Source organism: Glandiceps talaboti, chromosome 4 (genome assembly GCF_964340395.1).
Source record: "Glandiceps talaboti chromosome 4, keGlaTala1.1, whole genome shotgun sequence".
Taxonomy (NCBI): Eukaryota; Metazoa; Hemichordata; class Enteropneusta; family Spengelidae; genus Glandiceps; species Glandiceps talaboti.
This window is the reverse complement of record NC_135552.1, coordinates 6,388,494-6,404,335: the sequence shown is the minus strand read 5'-3', so window position 1 is coordinate 6,404,335 and position 15,842 is coordinate 6,388,494. Positions and strand designations below refer to the sequence as shown.

The 15,842-nt window shown below is 34.6% G+C and overlaps 3 protein-coding genes across 3 annotated transcripts in view; 1 reads left to right on the top strand and 2 right to left on the bottom strand.

The window, feature by feature from the left end:
• Positions 1–4,551, top strand: part of LOC144434566 (unconventional myosin-Id-like) — a 58,707-nt gene extending 54,156 nt beyond the window's left edge. Inside the window, exon 20 of the mRNA XM_078123035.1 lies at positions 75–4,551. Coding sequence (XP_077979161.1) covers positions 75–231 — 157 coding nt within the window. The 3' untranslated portion in view covers positions 232–4,551. The remainder of the gene's footprint in view (positions 1–74) is intronic.
• A 3,801-nt stretch (positions 4,552–8,352) lies between these two features.
• LOC144433770 (E3 ubiquitin-protein ligase TRIM56-like) lies at positions 8,353–8,988 on the bottom strand. Its single transcript, XM_078122133.1, has one exon. It carries the CDS (start codon positions 8,986–8,988, stop codon positions 8,353–8,355), a length of 636 nt encoding a protein of 211 aa, XP_077978259.1.
• Positions 8,989–10,721: 1,733 nt separating this feature from the next.
• LOC144433774 (ATP-dependent RNA helicase DHX58-like) overlaps positions 10,722–15,842 on the bottom strand; it is a 16,762-nt gene continuing 11,641 nt past the window's right edge. The window contains exons 11-14 of the mRNA XM_078122137.1: positions 14,947–15,088; positions 13,886–14,125; positions 12,805–12,972; positions 10,722–12,115 (exon numbers count right to left, since the gene is read on the bottom strand). Coding sequence (XP_077978263.1) covers positions 11,475–12,115; positions 12,805–12,972; positions 13,886–14,125; positions 14,947–15,088 — 1,191 coding nt within the window. The 3' untranslated portion in view covers positions 10,722–11,474. The remainder of the gene's footprint in view (positions 12,116–12,804; positions 12,973–13,885; positions 14,126–14,946; positions 15,089–15,842) is intronic.

The following is a 15,842-nucleotide window of genomic DNA, read 5'->3' as shown; positions in this document are numbered from 1 at the left end:
AGTTGATTTAGAATTGGCTGGCAGTTTGCTTTGCTTTGCATTGTTCTCATGTGTGTCTGCTTCTTTGTTTACAGGAATAGAAATCAAACCCTTGACACTCGGGTAGAATCGCAAGCCATGTGTCACCTCAACAAGAAGTCCAAGTTCATCCAAGTTCAGAAAGGCAGCTACACCAAGGCAGATTTCAAGAAAGAATCCAATGACTCCATCATGTTGATGTGGCCACAGTAGATTTGCCATGTTGCATGTCCTCCCCATACTTGCTAAAATAATGGTATCACCCTGTTGCCGTCTATCATGGTGGATCACAACACTTAGCAAGAGTATGGGGATGTGTCGGGTTGTCAAAATGTGCCAATAATATATTTTGAAATTGAAGTTTACAATTATCTGAAGATTTAGAATAGATTATATAAAGAAATATGAGGGGAGGAGAAAAAGAAATTATGGGGGGAAGAGAAATTTATATAACTATATAATAGAAGCATGCAATACTAACTTTTACGCAATAAGGAAGTCTTTTATCTTTTTTTTTTTATAGCAATATCATAAACTGCTCGGTATTATTTTGTCAACTTTGTGCAAACTGATAATTCTAGTTTCTGTAATACCTGACTTCAATTGTATTTATGTCAGCTCCTGCAAAGTTAATAGTACCTTGTCGACAGTACAAAGTCTTTTTATTTTGCTAGCGTCAATGAGTAGGCCGTCAAGACTTTTCTAAATCTCAGACCAATGAGTAGTCTGTCAAGACTTTTCTATGTGGGTCAGAGTTTAAATCAAGACATTAAGGTGTGAGATTTTATTTTTGAATTTTTTTAGTCGCTTGATTTTTAGTAGCTTGTCTGTGACTTTTCTATAAAAAGAGTCGACTATTGCTGAGATTTGTGTATGTTTTGAAAAAAACCCTGAAGCACTCATTTTGCATTTGGAATTCTATAAAGTTCTATGGAGTAGCCTAGCACTCATTTTGCATTTTGGAATTCTATAAAGTTTTGTAAATTACCGAACACCTTTTCATGTAGGAATTATCTAAAGCTCTATCAACTGATTTAACACTTTGAATTGAGAAATTCTATAAAGTTCTATGAATCAATTACACACGTACTTTGCATTGATGAATTCTACCGACTTTATGAATTAGGCAAACACATACTAAAATGCATTGAAGAATCCTGTAAAGTAATGAGACACCATCATGCTAGCTGGCAATAATCACTCCAAATCACAGTCTACAGTGTATACAAGCTTCTACTACACCAAGCTGCAGAAGAAAATCACGCTGCCTGTATCAGTGTTCATGGTTCCGTCGCCAAGAAATATTTGGTTGTGATAACAAAGCTGAAACTGGAAAGTTAAAGCGTGATAATATGACCACAAAGATATGCATGAAAAGTTCTTTTTCATTGACAATAGTAAAAATATAACTGTGCAAGTTTTAGAGTAATTTTCTTGAAGATTCAGTAATTTTCCATTTTGATTTTTTTTTGAAAGTATGTGATATATTTGAGGGCAAATGCCAATGGAAACAATAGTTGTAAGACAAATGTCAGGAGCTGGTTATTTGCCTTGTGTTTGTCTTCTCCAGTAATTTAGGCAGAGAAAATAAATATTTTTTTGTTTAACAAAATTATAGCTTCAGTACTTCTCGACAAAATATAGACTAGTCCATAATATTTGATGTCAGTATACATGGTCAGAATTCATTTTTTGCATGAATCAAAGCTGTACATGGAAAATTCCATTTTAATTCCACAAGCTTTGAGAATATGCAATATGTTGAGGTGTTGTATTGTCTGTACAGCTAAACTATGGATATCACATTTTAGTTTTCAGTTTTGTTCCTCTGTATGTTTGACTACTGTGCACATTGTTAATTATTCCGCTCACAAATTTCTCTTGCCAAGATGCAACATGTTATTTCATGTGATTATTGATAAATTTTCAGTAAAACTTTGATGTAAGTTTATTTTTTGAGCACAATTTTCTTTTGATTTCAGTCAAAAATGCATTAGGAATTTTCTAAAATGTCACAGAAAAATGAATATTTCTGTTCAGTCATATTAACAGTCAAGTAGCAGTTAAATGTAAAACAAGGATTTCTTTATGATATTTTGGCAGGAAATGTCAAAGTTGCTAAAAGCAACAACTTATTTGGAGTAACTTGGAAGGGAGAGTAGAAATTTCAGAAAGTGAAAAAATTACTGTTCAAAAATATTTTCGGTGGGAAAAGACTATTTTTGAGATTATGAAAGAGGCATCCCTAAGTCTGTGTAGATTTTCAAGCCATAGGTCTGCTTGATATTAATGAATATTTTGCTGTTTCGTACAGTATGAACGTTTTACTAAAATTTTTAATGATCAGATTTAAGACAGAAATTATTTATATTATTCTATATATACACAAGTAATTTGTTTTTTATTCTGAAGGTTTTGTGTGCTTATCCAGTGATTTTGAAACCCCCAATCATGTCACTGTGAAAAGTAATTTGTCTGATTTGTTGTACTGAGTACTGTAACTTGTAAGGTGGTATCACTTTAATAATAGTGTGTTGTGTCATACACCCCTCATAAATGGTATATTCCTATTGTTTTTGCATGATTGGGTGGATGTATATGGTAGGGAATAGGGATGATAGGTGAGAATACAATCATGAGTACTTCCTGGGTATGAACTTGTTACTTGTTATAAACATGGAGTAGAATTTTTAGTGCAATGTTATTTTTAGTTTGTTTTGTTTTTAGCAGGAAAGCAGTAACAATGTGATGAGAAACAAGCCTTCTAAGGTTTAGTGGCCTAAATGCCTCAAAACTGGACAGATTTTTATTTGAAGATTTTAAAGTGGTTTACACTTTCTTTTGTGCCATACTTCTTGACATTATAAACTTTTAGACTTTACATTTATTTGGGGTCGTTTTAATGAAAACTAAGTGATCATTTTGTCACTCTTAAGACAAGATGTTACTATTATTCATAGAATGCTACTTTGCTAAACATTTCCGATTATGCATTACACAGTTTGAAGAGACTTTTATCGACTCTTCTTGATAAGATAAAACCCTTGAAATAGATCATGTATGAACACCTTACTTTTTACTGTGACACAAGTCTCCAGTTAATACATAGAAGTTATTTCTTGGTAGTCTTCTGGCATGAATATTAACTAATTTTTTAGCGATCCATTTATCGTCCTATGTTCATTGAAAAGTATTGATCCTACTCAACAATTCTTGAAGTCAAATGATTTTGTTTTGATTCCTTCAAGTTTTTCACTTTGTTCTTTTGAAGGTTTAACTTCACTCTTAATTAGAGTCTTATTTAGAAGACTCATGAACAGCAACGAAAAAAGCAGAGAACTTTTTAAAGGGACACAGTCTACAACTATCAAGCTGAGTTTATAAACTTTTTGCTTGGGTGCAAACACTTTAATACATAAAACCTTGATTAAACTAGTTTAGTGTAATGCTAGTATTGATGCAGGCATTAAAAATTATCTGGTGGCATTGATAATCCAGTTGATAACAGAGTGGTTTCCTTGACATATTACTAGTATGCATATGCTAACCCAAGATGTTGAATCATTGCCAGTATACCAGGTTTGAGTTTCACCATTCACAAGAGATGGTTAAGTATGCTTCAGTAAGTAGAATACTGCAGGTATCGTTTAACATGCCACAAAAAGTACCCCCCCCCCCCCAAAAAAAAAAAAAAGAAAAAAAGAAAAAAGTGTTAAGTCAGCTTATGCCCACTTAATGTTTTCTTTGGTCATTTTAGATTCCTATCAAATGTTATATGCATTATTGTAGATGTAGTTATTGTTTGAAATCATTCTTAATAATTGCAATAGGATATCAGAATTTGATACAGAATGATGTAGGAATGAATGAATGATGTCATTTCTTAGAGTCAAGGAATTACATCACCAAAACTAAGCAATGGAGTATGTTAACGTTACAAGTGACTGTTCAGTCGATATCAAGAATTGATATCACGAAAACTAAGTGATAGTGTTTATCAATATTACAGGTGAATATTCTGTCCATGCCTAAGTAAGTTAACAATTCAAGGAGCTATTCAAAAAGCTTTTACAGTAACAAAAAAGTTGTAGTAAATCTGTGGACTGTTTCCCTTTACTGTCTGTTTTGTTTTGTTTTCAAAGTTTTATATATATCAGATTAATCATAGATCTTATCATAATTTGTTGTCATATACCAGTATAAATATTTTCTGTAGCTATTATACATTTCCATAGAATTTAGGGGTAAGACACTCATGCCACGAGAGTCAATAAATGAACAAAAACTATACATGTATCACATATTACACATTTCAAGTTTTTGTATGAAAAACAATAATTGAAATTGTTAATTTTAAAGACATATTAATTACATTATTTCACTTTAGCAAATCATTTACTTTGAAAGGAGAACTTTCAAGTTGAAATTTATCAAATTATATTTTTGCAGATTCATATATGTGTGTTACATAAATCGTCTCTGTGTGTGATGACAGTGATGCTGTGTTGTTCATTTTTTGTAGTTATGAATGTTACAACTGTAAAATAGAAATATTTACAATAAATCATGAATTTTTGGATATTGAGAATCGGTTTCTGTTTGTTGTTGTTGGCATGATAGTTTTTAGGAAACTTAGGATGTAAAAATGAGTATTGAATATTAGATTGCTTGTACTTAATTCAGTATTTTCTCATTGTAACAAATGATAGGTCGGTTGGCAAACAATTTTGAAAAATAATATTTTAAAGGAAAGTATATGTGTGTGTCTGCATGTTTGTGATCCTTTTATTTCATAATTATACGTCAACATTCTGAGTGATTTAGAGATGACAATTAAAAATAGCGCCAATGGTGTTGTAGCACAACTGTACAGTTTTAAAAAATGTTTATCCACATGTTGATCCATGCTAGGTATAGATGTTCATTTGCTGAAAGACTATCCAGTTGCCTATCGTATCCAACCATGTTGTTATCTTTGCAATATATGTGATCATTTGGCTGTTGCTATGGGCATGGTCATGTTGCTAGACATATTTGCATACAGTTTTTGAATGTTCACTTGTCTATGAATCCCTGATGTTATCTTTGCAATATACGTGATAATTTGGCTGTTGCTATGGGCGTGGTCTTGTTTCTAGGAACATTTGCATACATTTTTTGAATGTTTATTCATTTGTCTATTAATCCCTGTTATCTTTGCTATGTACATGATCATTTGGCTGTTACTATGGGTGTGGTCTTGTTGCTAGGCATACATATATTTTTTGAATGTTTTATGCCTATTAATTCCTGTTATCTTTGCAATATATGTGATTGTCTGGCTGTTGCTATTGGCGTGGTCTTGTTGCTAGGCAAATTTTCATACATTTTATGAATGTTTATTCAATTGTCTATTAATATCTTATTTGAAATACACCATCTGGCTGTTGCTATGGGCATGGTCATGGTTGCTAGGGATATTTGCATACATTTTTTGAATGTTAACTTGCCACTGAGATGATATTTTTATTTGACAAAAATATACTATTTGGTTGTTGCTAAGGGCGTGGTCATGGTTGCTAGGGCCAATTGTGTCAAAATATTTGAAGAAAATCTGCAGAATAACACTTCTTATCAGTTCAGTTGTGCTAAATATTAGAAAGAAACCTCAAGCAATTCATTTTATTGAAGTTCCCAAATTTAAGCAATAAACAATTTTTGTTCTGATATATGCTCTTGGGGTCGCTATCATACAATCAGTGATGTTGATTCATGAACAGAACAAATATTCCTTTTTCGTTAAAACTTTATTTGCTCCTTCAAAATTGATAAATTTCAACACCATGAAGTCAATTACTTTACACTTGTTAGAGAGAATTGATTACAGCTATTCACAAAACACACTCCCAAAAAATGATCAATATGTCCGTGTAGATTACTAGAACGAGTCACTCACATTTCACAATACTAGACACCTGTGGTGATAGTATTGACCAATCAAAGTAAAGAATAGTACTGACACTGAAGTCACAGAAAGTTAAAGATATCATTAAACACTCATTGTATACAGCAATGATATATGTAAATAAGCTGTTTGAAGCTTGATCTATAAAGATGTTTTCTGTGATAATTTTGTACTAACTGGACCGATGTATCAAATTTCGATATATATATATATATATATATATATATATATATATATATATATATATATATATATATATATATATATATATATATATATATATATATATATATATATATATATATATATTTATATTGACTGAATTGAAGAGAACTACAAACTCACAACTTAGCCCACAAACCACTGTTTATGGTATAGTCTCATTATATAGTGCTGTTTATAGTTACCTTGGTATAATGGTAAACAAATCTCTGTAAATAGATGCAAATTGTCCACAAGGATTAAGTTTGTTGTTTTTATTTTCCTAGTTTCTATCACTTTAAGGAAGGCTATTATTAGGTATTTCTATAATGCCATAGAGACAAATGTCTAAAGGTTACATTTTATTGTTACATATTTTCTTTGAAATGCAAATATTTAACATTGTATTGGTAGCGACAATGATCTATAATTAATAATCACTGGTTTGGACTTTGTAAATCAATTGTGCTGTAACGACCAAGTCCAACTTCTCATCTTACAAGTGGTTATCTGGTCACTGACATGAACACCTCAGTTGACACAGTGTACCACATATCATGATGTTCACAGTGAGGAACTCATTCACTGTGAATACACCCTGATACATTTATTGCCATCGTCAGCTACAAAGACTTCACATGGCTCATCATCGGTAACACAGATACCAATAGCATTTTTTAACCCATCCCCATCACTGTCAATACGACAGATGAAATTTCCATGACAATCAAACTTCTGAACTTTGCCATTGCCCCAATTACTGACATAAATGTTGCAACCACTATCTGTGGTCACATCCCATGGGTTATTGAACTGACCAACACTATCACCCCAACTACCAAATTTGTGCAGAAATTTACAATCACTATTAACAAGTTGAATGCGACTGTTATTACTATCACTCACAATAATGTTACCATTCATTGATACAGTAACACCAACGGGTTGATTAAACTCAGCATCCCCATCACCCAGGTTACCAAATGACATTATATATGTACCATCTTGTTCAAAGATTTTTATACAATGAGCTGTACTGTCAGCTACATACACTCTACCATTGATTGGATTGATGGCAATGCCCATTGGGTTGCTAAGGGTTCCCATCCCAAAGCATCCGATCCATTTACCATTCTCATCACAAACAATGACTTGTTTAGTGCCAATGCCTGTAAAGAAAATGTAACCCTTGGCTGAAATGGCAACATACCTTGGTTTGCATGGTTGACCTAAGTTAAACTCAATAGTTTGTGTATCCTTACCAGTAGTTACATCAAACAACTGCAACCTATTATTACCTTTATCACAAACTACAGCATATCTGTTTCTGATAAGATCCAATCCCCAAGTGTTTTTTAACTTACCCTTCCCAGTGCCTTGCTGTCCTATCTTCCTTACTAACCCCCTCTTGGGAATAACTTTGATTATAACAGGTGACCCTTCTAATTCTATTGGTTTATTTCTAACTTTGACTGATAGTTCATGACATCCTGTCATGGTACCAGTGTATCTCACTGAGAATGTGTCATTGTTACTGTCTCTAACTTACACATCCTTTATCTTGTTGTCAGGTGTCTTCATCACTGCTTTGATGTCTTCTTTCTTCACACTTTCTGTCTTCTTCTTGGCAGACTTGTCTTTTCTCGTTAAAGTTGTCTGAATCTTCTCATTGATTCTTACAACTTTAGGAATGTCACTGAGTTTATACTGGATATCAGCAGTGGTTACAATCACTCCCAAAGACTTGTTTTTAAGGGAGTCTTCTGACCTCTTGAACTCTATGTTGTCATCCTCGATTGGTTCACTTTTCACTTCAATGGCTATCAGTTCTTTCATGTGTGACATCATTCCCTTCGTTGATGACATCATCTTTGCAGCATTCCTATCATGCATCAGTTCCTCTGCAAATTCTACTACATTGGCCAGATAGTTTTCAGCAATGTCAAGTTCTTTATGCTGTGCTTCCAGTTTTTGTCTTCTGTTTTCATATTCTTCTCTTAGTTGTGTCATCAACTGTTTTCCATTTTCTCGTATCACAGCCACCATGCGAGTTATTTCCATAACAACATTTTCCATGTGGTCGTTGAGTTTCTTTTCTTCAACACGAATACGGCTATCCAAAGACTGTGACATACGTTCTACAGCTTGCTTACCAGTCTTTGCTTCTTTTTCTTTCATTTTAAGTTTGGTCAACATTTCCTCAACTCTCTCGTATATTCTGCAGCTGCATCCTTAAGGTAGCGATAACTGTGTTCTGTTATTTTATGATCAAGGGCGGTACATTCAAGGCAGATGGGAACATCACATGTATCGCAGTAAAACTTCACCGGCTGGGTAGGATGTTTACTGCAGTACATCGGTGGTTGTACTAAAGCTGGGTCACTCGACTTGGCTGTAGTGAAATCGTCTACTGACATCAGTAGATGTGTACGGGTCAGTGGAATATTCTGGTGTGTACGTGCACAACTACCGCAGAAGAATATTCCACATTCTATGCATCTTAGAGTGTTGTCCCCCTCTCTGCACCCAACACATGTGTTTGATTCTGTCACCTTTTCTTCTCGTTCGTTGAAATGCCTTACCAATTCATTGAGAAAGAAGTTGTTTGGTAGGTCTGCCACTCCCCCAGCTGGTAATGTGATTTTCTCCCGACACAGAGGACAGAGTAAAGTGGAATTCCTATCTGCTAGTGTTGAAAGGCACTTTTCACAGAAACTGTGCATACATGGCAAACCTTTAGCAAGTTGGTATCGTTCAATGCAAATTCCACAGTTCAAGAAATTTGCGTCAATTTGCTCCAGGAATTTTGCCGCCTCTGTCGCCATATTGTGAGTTACGTTGTTGTTACAAGTTAGTCATTCGGTGTGGAGGGGAAAGTCCCGTCTACGCGTTTATGACCCCTGTACTTCAGGACACACTAGTAAACGCGTGCCATTGGACAGCTTGATCACGTGTTTATGAAGTTAGTATGCAAAAGATCTACTTCCAAGAAAAGTATTATATCAAATGTCTTGGTACTGTTTACTATTAACGATACTTTACCAGGAATTCGCCAATATGGAAAGACTTCTTTCACCTCGGTTATGATTTGTGTCATTCATATTTTGAAAAAAAGAAAAATATTTTGCATAATTCAAACAAAAGAATAATAAATTTAATGTTAAAATCCTGCTCTGTAGATTCGATACATCCATGGCCATGGCATCTTATATTATGAAGGATCCTTACTGCACTGTTATTTGTTATCATCAAAACAATAAATGTCTGAAATGAAAATCAAGGTGCTTAGTACCTTGACTTGTTATCACTACTAAATGTGAACAACAGTTATACTCTGTCTTGTCTCCATTGCTCAAACCGTGTCTCTTATTATAAAGTCGTAATTGATAGCCATGTGATTGATTGATTAATTGGTGTGGTTGGTTGGTTGGTTGGGTGTTTTTTGATTAATTAATTAATTAATTAATTAATTAATTAATCAATCAATAATTAATTGGTTGGTTGGTTGGTTGATTGATTGATTGATTGATTGATTGATTAGTTGGTTCGTTGGTTGATTAGTTTGTTGGCTTATTGGTTATTTGATTGATTGATTGATTGATTGATCGATCGATCGATCGATCGATCGATCGATCGATCGATCGATTGATTGATTGATTGATTGATTGATTGATTGACTGACTGACTGACTGACTGACTGACTGACTGACTGACTGACTGACTGACTGACTGACTGACTGACTGACTGATCGATCGATCGATCGATCGATCGATTGATTGAGTGGGGAAACCAAGCAAGCATGACGCAATTAGAGTGATGCGTTATGTTGACAAGTATTTTGAGATTCTGAGATTGTGAATATGATATGTGATGCAAGGTATCGTAGCTAGATTCATAGTTAATGTCATTTGCTAGATAGATTATCCGCTGAATAAATTCCGTCTCATATACCATTTCCAAAAAACTAATCTTTGGTGAACAATGAATTTTAAGAGATACATTGTATACTGATGTACATGTTGAAGACATTGTAATAACTTATTTGATATGTTGAACTATCAATTATTGTGAAAGAAGAAGAAAGGAGAAGGTAATATATAGAGGACACTCAAGACATTGATCCATCCATCGCCCCTTCTGAATTTTATATGTGGATGTGTAGGAACATAGGAATTAAAATAAGGCCATTTTATCAGATACTTACTGTTAAAGTTACTTAAAAAGTAACAATTTTTACTGATTTTTTAGTGAATATATCATTTGATGAAGAAAATGTCCTAACTGCAGCTAGTGTAGATATAAAGGAGTCGTACATGAATGATAAGATGGGGAATAAGTTGAAAGAAGATGTGATATTTGGTAATAGCCCCATTGATATTTATACTGACATGTAAACCTGTGACTTATGTATCAGGATAGCACACAGGGTGCAGCGAGCAATCAGTTACATGCTCGCTGCACCCTGTGTATAGCACACAAATAAACAACAAAGGTGTCACCAAAATTTTGTTTTATTTTGATTTAATAACAAAACTGTCAAACAGAATAATACAGAATATGTTAAGTGTTTAGGTATTCTCATCACAATTTACAATTGGCTATCGAAGGATATTATACTTACATGAAAAAGTGGAGTAATTTTGAGGGAAACTGTACCAACACTAGCACTATGGGTTACTTCATATCACGTGACGGTACGTATAATTTGTCTTATTGGAAAATACTTATCTGGCTAAACATTCCGATGTTCGCTATATACTTGTAGTCATATCAAAGTAAAAATATAGCCTACAATAATTGAAAAGTGGGAGTAAATTATGTATATTATAGTAGTCTTCGTCTGTAGACAAATTAAGATATCTACACCTATGCAAACTTTCAAAAATTCTGTGGCTTGATTTTTTTTTTTACAAATATTTAGTAAACTAAACATATCACAGCAATGATAAATGTTGTATACAGAGTTGGATTATAGATAGATACGGATTCAGAAATGGAACTTCAAAATGTCTTTGATCAGACCTCAGACCACTATATATGGTCTTTGATTAACAATTGTGGAGTTTGAGTAGGTATGCAGGGACTTAAACATGTAATTGAACGGGGGTGGGGGTGGGGTAGGGGTGAGAGAGGTTGACATTTTGTGAGCAAGGCCGGGGAGGTTGTTTCAGCAAGTCCTTCAATTCAACATCAGCCGGTAATAGATAACGGCTCTGGCGATTATTGCCTTATTTGGCATACAAGTACACAATTTGTACAATCGCACTCCCTTAATGTACGTACAATCGCTCAAAAAGCGCCACTGCATGACTATTCCTCTTCGCGATCTCTTGCCCCCGTTTCGCCTTTTGAAGATTTCCCTGGAATTTTGACAGGCTCAATGCCAAATGGTATTTCCCGCCATTTCTGGTACTGTTTCCGACCATGTCCTGGTATTTCCAACTCAAAGCTTCTGACTCTTAGGATTGGGAAAACCCCATCTTTGAGCAATGGAACCCTGGCCATGCTTCCCCAGTCGTACATACATTTTATACAGCGTACTCTACCTTCTTTGAAAAACAAATCATCAATCTTCCTCTTATTTCTTTCCTCTTTGATTGTAATTTCTTCTTTACAGAACCTTTCATTCACAACAATATGGTGAGAATTATTAAGAACCCTGAAATCGGATGATAGACATGCTGTTTTTTTACATCTTCCACATCTGAAAGTTACGGGAATCGTCGGGATTTCTTTTGTCTCAAACGCAGCTGGGGATGCACACCGATCAATATCATTTTTCTGGATGTGCTGTACTTTAGCCACAAATTCATCGTTTGACATCTTTGTGATTTCACGTATAGCTTCATACATCAAATGCTCCCTGAACACATTTATTTCTTCCTGTCGTTTCACTTTAGTGTCACTTCTGGTGACAAGATATGTGTGCCCGTCTTTAGCTCTGCTTCTACCTGTAAAACGGACAGACAGACAGATGGACATGTCAGCGCTGAAGTTCTATATCGAACTATATATCATGAATGCATTACATAACATAATATAATTCATTATCTGGTCCTGATGGCTCTCTAAAAGTCGGTGTCTTCCATCATGACTGCGATGTGCTAACTGTTCCCTAAGAATATCTGCATTCGTACGATCACAAGTGTGAATAACCGGCAATTGCGCTTTGCAGAACTTTGATTGGTCAAACAGTAACTACATTGTATATGCTGCGTAACAACGTAAAACAACGGCGTTAGTAAATGCCGAAAATGCATTTTTTTCTTTGCATACGCAATTGTCTTTGGTTGTCTTATAATCACTTCTAAGATGGTGTAGTTTTTCCAATACACACATTTTCCCTTTCCTTGACACCAAATAATTTGGTAACGCATCGTGTGAGTAAATGTGACATGTGAGTTTCATCAGATGACATAACTATCTACCGGTACTGAAGTATTAACTGACTACACGACAGACATACACCTAGCAATCTACATTGAAAATGCTTTAGCTGGAACAATAGTTTGTGATTGCGATGTACTACGCCACAAGAATATTTGACATCTAGCAAGGCTTCCATTTTTGGATTCATGTTTCTGAAAGTCAACAAAGCTTAGCGCTCAACAAAAGATCTTTAAGAAACAGGGACATTTACCTTTTGCCTGAATACGTCCAATTTCATTGGTTGAAAAGTTGTATCTGAGGACGAGGTTACATTGCTTGATATCTATACCTTCCTGACCAACACTCGTGCACACGATAATCTTATGGTATCCCTCTTCAAACTTTTCCAGAACCCTGGCTTGTTGTTCTTGAGTCATACCTGCCGTAAATCACACGATTATATATCTTAACAGATGAGTCGATACTATTTCGTGAAGAAAATAACTGTAAATTGGACAAGTTGACAATCAAGCTGTTTTGTCTTCGAAATGGGTTCATATGTGAACAATATTTCCTCTCGCTGTATTGGGTACATGAAAAATACAATTATCCGACCCAATTTCAAACTCTATATTGAAACTATGCAAGCAGACTTCATACAACTTTGTACGGTTTAAGTTGGTTATACTAACTGCACCAACAGTGGGATATGGACTGCGATGACGTAATCAAATGCATGATTTCATGTCATATCTGCACCTTGCATATCGTATTACTATAGTATCTAAATTGTGGTTATACTACAGAAAACACGTTGTCGGCAAAGTACGATAGGCGCACAGTAAAGCTAATAATATGCTGTATGTGTTTGTGTACTCAAGTGGGTCATACCAGTGCCTTTGTTACGACAATGCATATTCACCCTGTAATCAACACTGTAAGAGTAACCACTTTCGGAAAACCTGCTATCAGAGACGCCACCCTACTGTGAGGATTAGTTACATCAAGTTCATTGATAACTTATATTAAACATGTCGCAATGAAACAGTTGTAAATCATGTATGTGTGTGTATAACGATAACTGCTATTGTCGTAATAGGGAACTTACAAACCCGCCATGTTGAATGTTGCATCATGGGAAATGTGGTAATAAATGCTAATCAATTAGCATTGTAAACAATATTGTTACAATGTTTATAACCAGGAATGATCAATTCATAGTCACCCTGATCTTTGTGGGAGGTTAATTTTATCAGTAGTTCCAGATTAGGTATTACGATAACCACAGATAAACCCATAGTCCTTTGCGTCTGAGCATGCTCAGTTTGGATTGCAAGTTCCCTATTATGTACCTGGAATGTCGCCACTATCACTACTTCCAACCATAACAGCAGGATTTAACTCAGTCAGTTCATCCGTTTCATCAATCCAGCTCTTCAGAGCATAGCACGAAGCTTTGGTTTTGGTGAGTATCATACCTCTGGATTCGGAATTTTCAAGGTAAGCCTTGAGTATCAAAGATCCCAATTTTTCCAACACGGGATTTTTGTTTGTTGGATCTTTCGCAATCGCTTCTATTTCAGGTCTTTGCCCTGGATGTAGACAAACAAAATGGAAGCAAAAATAAGCAAAACGTGTTTTTATTCCGGATAACAAGACTTCAGAAAGATAGGGTAGGTAGGCCTTTATTTTAATTTATTTCATTTCATTTGAGAAATTGCTGCAATTTATAAGACACGATACTTGTTGGTCACAACACGTGTGTAATATTTCGATGAAATGAAGGCAATTATAAGTGAATTAAATGACTATATCAAGCTGTGTTGTACTGTAATGTTTCAATTTAACTTATAATCTTAACAACCAAGAATGTGAATTTAAAAATTGGCTAGAAAGTTTACGTGGAAATGTAAGTAATTCTCAGCATCTTAAAAAATAAAACATGTTTATGGTCGATGGTTATAGCTAGGGTCAGTCGGATAATCGGAAATATTTTATTTGGCCACAGTCCCTTTATTAGGTACCGTGATTTGGCCAACACAGCCATACGGAAGATGTATCACTAACACAGGTAAAGTTTTAGTGGCCCAAAAATGAATGTTTTTGTTGACAATAACAAGATGTGTTTAGGAGTATAGGAAAACGACTAAGTAATGTCTCTAGAAATGTGTAAGTCAATACAATATGTTAATTGTTAAGACTTTTGGTTGGCATATTACTCTCGCCATGTTCTTTTCACTGACGAAGATTTATGGCAAGCAATACACTTGAAATACGCCAAAGAGTACACTTACTTAGTTGTCTACTTATATCTCAAAGATGCTTCTCAAAGGGATAATGCATTAACGAAATTTACATTATATGGACATTAATATAATAATGTAGTCTAGTATAATGCATTGTGTATACCTACCCTTGAATTTATCAAAGAGGTGATTGTCCAGTTCATCGAATCCTTCTCTAAGCTCCTCAAGTTTCTCAAAATATCTATCGAGATAATACAAGGCATCCTTTGACCTAGCTTCCTTATTTATAAATAAACAGTTGTTGTATTCCTAAAATGAAAAATAAGAATATATATATAATATATTTCATGACTTGCTTGTTTTTGTGAGTAAAAGTGACTACTGCTGTTTGTAAAATAAACGACACACCATCTTCTGAACAAGCAAAATGCCCCCAGGCGAGTCATATAGATAATCTGATATATGCAAATCACATCCATAATATCTACACGACATATGAACTCTGGTCTTACCAGTCATGACAATTTGTATCTCTCAATTGATAAATGCAATAATTATGCAAATGATCATTTGCATAAAACACGTTCTTACGACATGACGTCTGGTATCACCAGTGTATCCATCAATTTCAATAAAATTCTGCGCTACCATTTATGAATATATGATACTGTGTTTGTAAATATGATTATGCAAATGACTCCTTTACACACAACGCATCATTAAAAATATGATCTGCATTATGATCAATGGAAATAGCACGTTGTATAAAGTTGAAGAATGAATACTGAAGATGTGTCAAATTATATATAAACATTATTTATGCACATGCTCATAAATATATACATGCTCATCTTGCCTTTAAAGTTCTTGCAATCACAATGAGATGTATATCAAATGCTAGAAAATTGATGAAGTAGATTTGGGGTGATCATGTCCACAGACAGACAGACAGACAGACAGACAGACAGACAGACAGACAGACAGACAGACAAACATACATGCATAGGCAGGCAGACAGTGTAAACAATGCACATGTGGTAACAATAGCAAACTCTGTGTAGAT

What these genes read in the sequence shown, in the direction of transcription:
- LOC144433770 (XM_078122133.1), bottom strand. Translation starts at nt 8,988, where the DNA reads ATGGCGACAGAGGCGGCAAAATTCCTGGAGCAAATTGACGCAAATTTC.